At 68.2% G+C, this 3,587-nt stretch overlaps 1 protein-coding gene across 1 annotated transcript; it reads right to left on the bottom strand.

Moving 5' to 3' along the window:
• Positions 1 to 382: 382 nt before the first annotated feature.
• On the bottom strand, positions 383 to 2,609 carry MNEG_14111 (protein tyrosine phosphatase domain containing 1; the record flags this gene model as incomplete). The annotated part of the gene is made up of 6 exons (XM_014037416.1): positions 383 to 388; positions 610 to 678; positions 932 to 1,705; positions 1,973 to 2,122; positions 2,336 to 2,458; positions 2,517 to 2,609. The coding sequence occupies 6 exons, from the start codon at positions 2,607 to 2,609 to the stop codon at positions 383 to 385; spliced, it is 1,215 nt and encodes a 404-aa protein (XP_013892870.1).
• Between the last annotated feature and the right edge of the window lie 978 nt (positions 2,610 to 3,587).

Raw genomic sequence — 3,587 nt, forward strand, 5'->3', positions numbered from 1 at the left:
CCGCTGCAGCATCCGCACAACCCCCAGCGCGCCCCTCTGGCCGGCGCCCGCGCCCTCGGCGCCCGCCGCGGCGGCGCTCTCGTCGGCCCCCTTCCCCAGGGCCGCCCGCTCCGCGGCCGCGGCCGCCTCGTATGGCCCCGCCGCCGCGGCGAGCGCCTGGACGGCCGCCTTGACCAGCAGGTGCAGCCGGCTGCTCTGGCGGCGCGCGACGCCGTGCAGGAGGCGCTGCTGGCGCTTGAGCGCCTCGGAGTAGCTTCCCGGCGGCTCCGGCACGAAGCCCTCCGCCGTGAAGTTCTCGGGGCGGATCTTCGGGATAGATGTTTGAGTGGCAATTGTGACAACATCTAGGTTATTCAGCACAAAGCGTGTGCAAGTGGGCTGCTCAGTGCTTGAAGCAGATGCACGCAAGGAGAGCTGGCAGGGCGAAAGCCGGCAGACGGTGACAGAAGGCACAGACTGCGCAACAGGATGCATGCGGACACGCAGAGCAGCGCTCCCCCGCTGATACTGACACCGACACCCCAGGCAGGTGCGTCTGCGGGCTGACGAGTGGCGCGTGGCCGCCCGTCCTCTGAGCCGCGCAGGGCATTGCTGCCGAGAAGTTGTCACCTGGAACTTCTCGGTCCAGGGCAGCCGTGCGTCCAGTCCAAGCTCCTTCTCGCCGGGAGCGGCCAGGGCCTGCGTCGCGCGTTTCGGCGCGTCCAGGCGTTCTGCTGCAGCGTTGCTCATATAATATATTTGCGAGACGCGCACGGGCTGCGCCCTCACAAGACTCTTCACAGCCTCGGCGGCCGCCGCAGGGCGAAGCGCTGGCCAGCGAAACCCGGCGCCCTGCCGGCCCCATGCCCGATCCGAGGTGACATCGCGCTCGTCGATCCGCCACATCTCCCTCAGCCCCCTCCCCCTCACGTACGCCCCCACACGCCCCCACCTGCTCCAGCTTGAGCGGCCGCTCCGCCGCGTCCCTGCAGCCGGGCGCAGCGCGGATGATGGTCAGCCCGTCCCCGTAGACCTCTGTGACCGCCATTTCGGTGGTTATGATGTGCATCGGCCGGTCGTCTTCCTTGATCGCATCCAACGGATTGCACAGCAGCTTCATGCTGCCGCCGCCCCCGCTGAGGCGGCGCGCGTGCATGACGAAGCCGGGCGCCGGGTGCTGCTGCTGCTGCTGCTGCTGCTGCGGCGGCGCGGGGCCGCCGGGGTCTGAGGAGGCCCCGGCGTCGGCGGGCGCGACAGGGCTGATGGCGACGGGCCCGAGCGCCGCGGCGGCGCTGACTGGGTCCGCCGCCGCGAGCAGCGCCGCCTCCGCCGCCGCCGCCGCATCCGACCCCCGCCCGAAGCTGCCGCCGCCGCCGCCGCCGCCGCCGCTGCTGCCGCGGGATGACTGCGTGCGCCGCAGCGCCTGGCTGGTGCGCGCGACGAAGAACGACTCGCGCCCCAAAAACAGCTTCGACGGGTCGGCCGCCCTGAACGCGCAGCGGAGGTGCGACAGGTACTGCTCAAAGATCGACACAAACAGCACCTGCGCCGGCGTCTGCAGCGCGCCGGGCCGCGCGGCGCGGACCGCGGTGACGGCGGCGGCGGCGGAGGGGGCCTCCCGGGTGAAGACGAGGAAGCACGCCGCCGCGAGGCCGGTGCGGCCGAGGCCGGCGTGGCAGTGGATCGCGACGCGGCGGCCCTCCACGGCGGTGCAGTGCTGCATAACCTGGGAGCGGCGCGGGCGGCGGCGGCGGCCCCGGGGCGGGGTTGCGTTTTGGTTGCATTTCCGGCAGCCAACAAACACACTCAGGCGCGCCTTGTGCGCAGGTGCCAGTGTTCACGCGCCCCTGACGTGCACACTCCCGTCTTTATTTCCTGACAACTCAAGCACCCTGCCGTCCCTCGGCGACTCCACCCGCGCCCAGGTCAACCCAGGTCAAACCAGGTCAAATCAGGTCAAACCGCATCGCATCATCAGATCGCGCGCCTGCACGATGTCCATCATCTTGTCCAGCGTCGGGACCCCCATGTCCCTCCAGCTCAGGTTGACGAATCCGATGCGCGCCACCATAAAGAGTTCTGGATTGTAGGTGAACCCGCAGCATGGCAGGTTGCCTGGGCCGCACTCTGCATGCTCTCCCACCTGCGAGGCGGAGGGTGGGTTGATAGTTTATCAACTCTCTAATCGACACTCAAGTTTGAGAGTGGGGGAGAGGCGCCGGCCGCGCTCGGCCTGAGCGCGCTGCATGCAGCGCGGCGGTGACGCCGGATGCGCTGTGCAGCTGCCAAGCTCCAATCAGCGGGCGGCCCGCCTGCGAGGTGCCGCGCGGCGCAGCAAAACGCGTTTCCGGCCGACCGCTGCGCCGCGTACGCCCTGCGGCGGCCACCGTTCAATTGCGTCGAAAGACCCCGCCAGCGCCAGCCACCCAGGAGCCACCCTGCTGGGCGGCTGCCCCGCAGTCGACAGCGCAGCCTGCGCCTGTCGTCTCGCGACCGGGGCCCCGTGCGCATGCCTTTTAATCCTCCAAGAGTCTCACCTCCTGCAGGTTGATGATGAGTCCGATGTTGTGGTTCTTAAACTGCGCCACGACATCGAACTTCTCCACGTTGTCCTGCCACGGCCTTGCCATCGCGAGCACGCTGCCGCCGACCCAGTTGCAGTGCAGCCCCTCGACCGGCGGCGGCGGCTGCTGCGGCGCCGCGCCGTCGCCGCCGCCGCCGCCACCGGCGCTGCACGCGCCGCCGCGGCGCTGGCAGGAGGGGTCCTCGCGTGCGCACTTGCGGCCTCCTTCGCAGAGGCACTGCACGTGTTCGCGCACGATGAAGCTCCAGGGGTGCGTGTGCGACGAGATCGTGTTGTCCTGCCCGCGCACGTATACGCAGTCGTTGGCATGCTCGAGTCAGTGGCGACGCGGGAAGGGACGGAGAGACGCCGGCAGCGACGCGCAGACTTTATTGCGCGCCGCGCCGCGCCACCGAAACGCGCTTGCATTTTTAGCCTGGCTGAGAGGCAACCGCTGTAATCCGATGTGACTTCGGAATATGGTGCTGTGTCGCTCGATCGTGGCCAGCCTGGCATGCCATTGACAGCAGAGCAGCGGTTTGACCCATTCAATCAGCCCATGATCGCGGAAAAACTCGCACACCTGCACGGCCCAAGATTTTGGCTTGCTGTTATCTTCGCTGGCCTCAGGCCCCGTGGCAGAGGCGGAGGCCGCATTCCCCATCCTCGCAACTGGTTTGGGCGCGGCGCTTGTTTGGTCGAGCCCTGATTATATTACACTACATATGTGATGGCGCATGATTTCACACGCAATTCCGCAAGGACTTCGTGCTGAATTTCGGTGTTTTGATGGGAGCTACCGGTAGAGCGGAGCGCGTCTGCTGGCGCGCCTGCTGGCGACACTTCTGTTGGGGCCACCCGAGCTACTACCGTACCCGCAAAGCCGTGGGTAACACAAGCCTTCCGCCAGTATTGGCAGCATCCAAACGGCGACTCAACGCAGCAGAGCCAGATCTCTTGCGGCGGCAGGTGGGAGAGTCCTTGAACAACTTGGCCTGCACGTTGCGGTGCGGCCACGCGCGCGCCAGCGCGTGCGCCGGCAGCA

This window comes from Monoraphidium neglectum, assembly GCF_000611645.1.
Source record: "Monoraphidium neglectum strain SAG 48.87 unplaced genomic scaffold scaffold04262, whole genome shotgun sequence".
Taxonomy (NCBI): Eukaryota; Viridiplantae; Chlorophyta; class Chlorophyceae; order Sphaeropleales; family Selenastraceae; genus Monoraphidium; species Monoraphidium neglectum.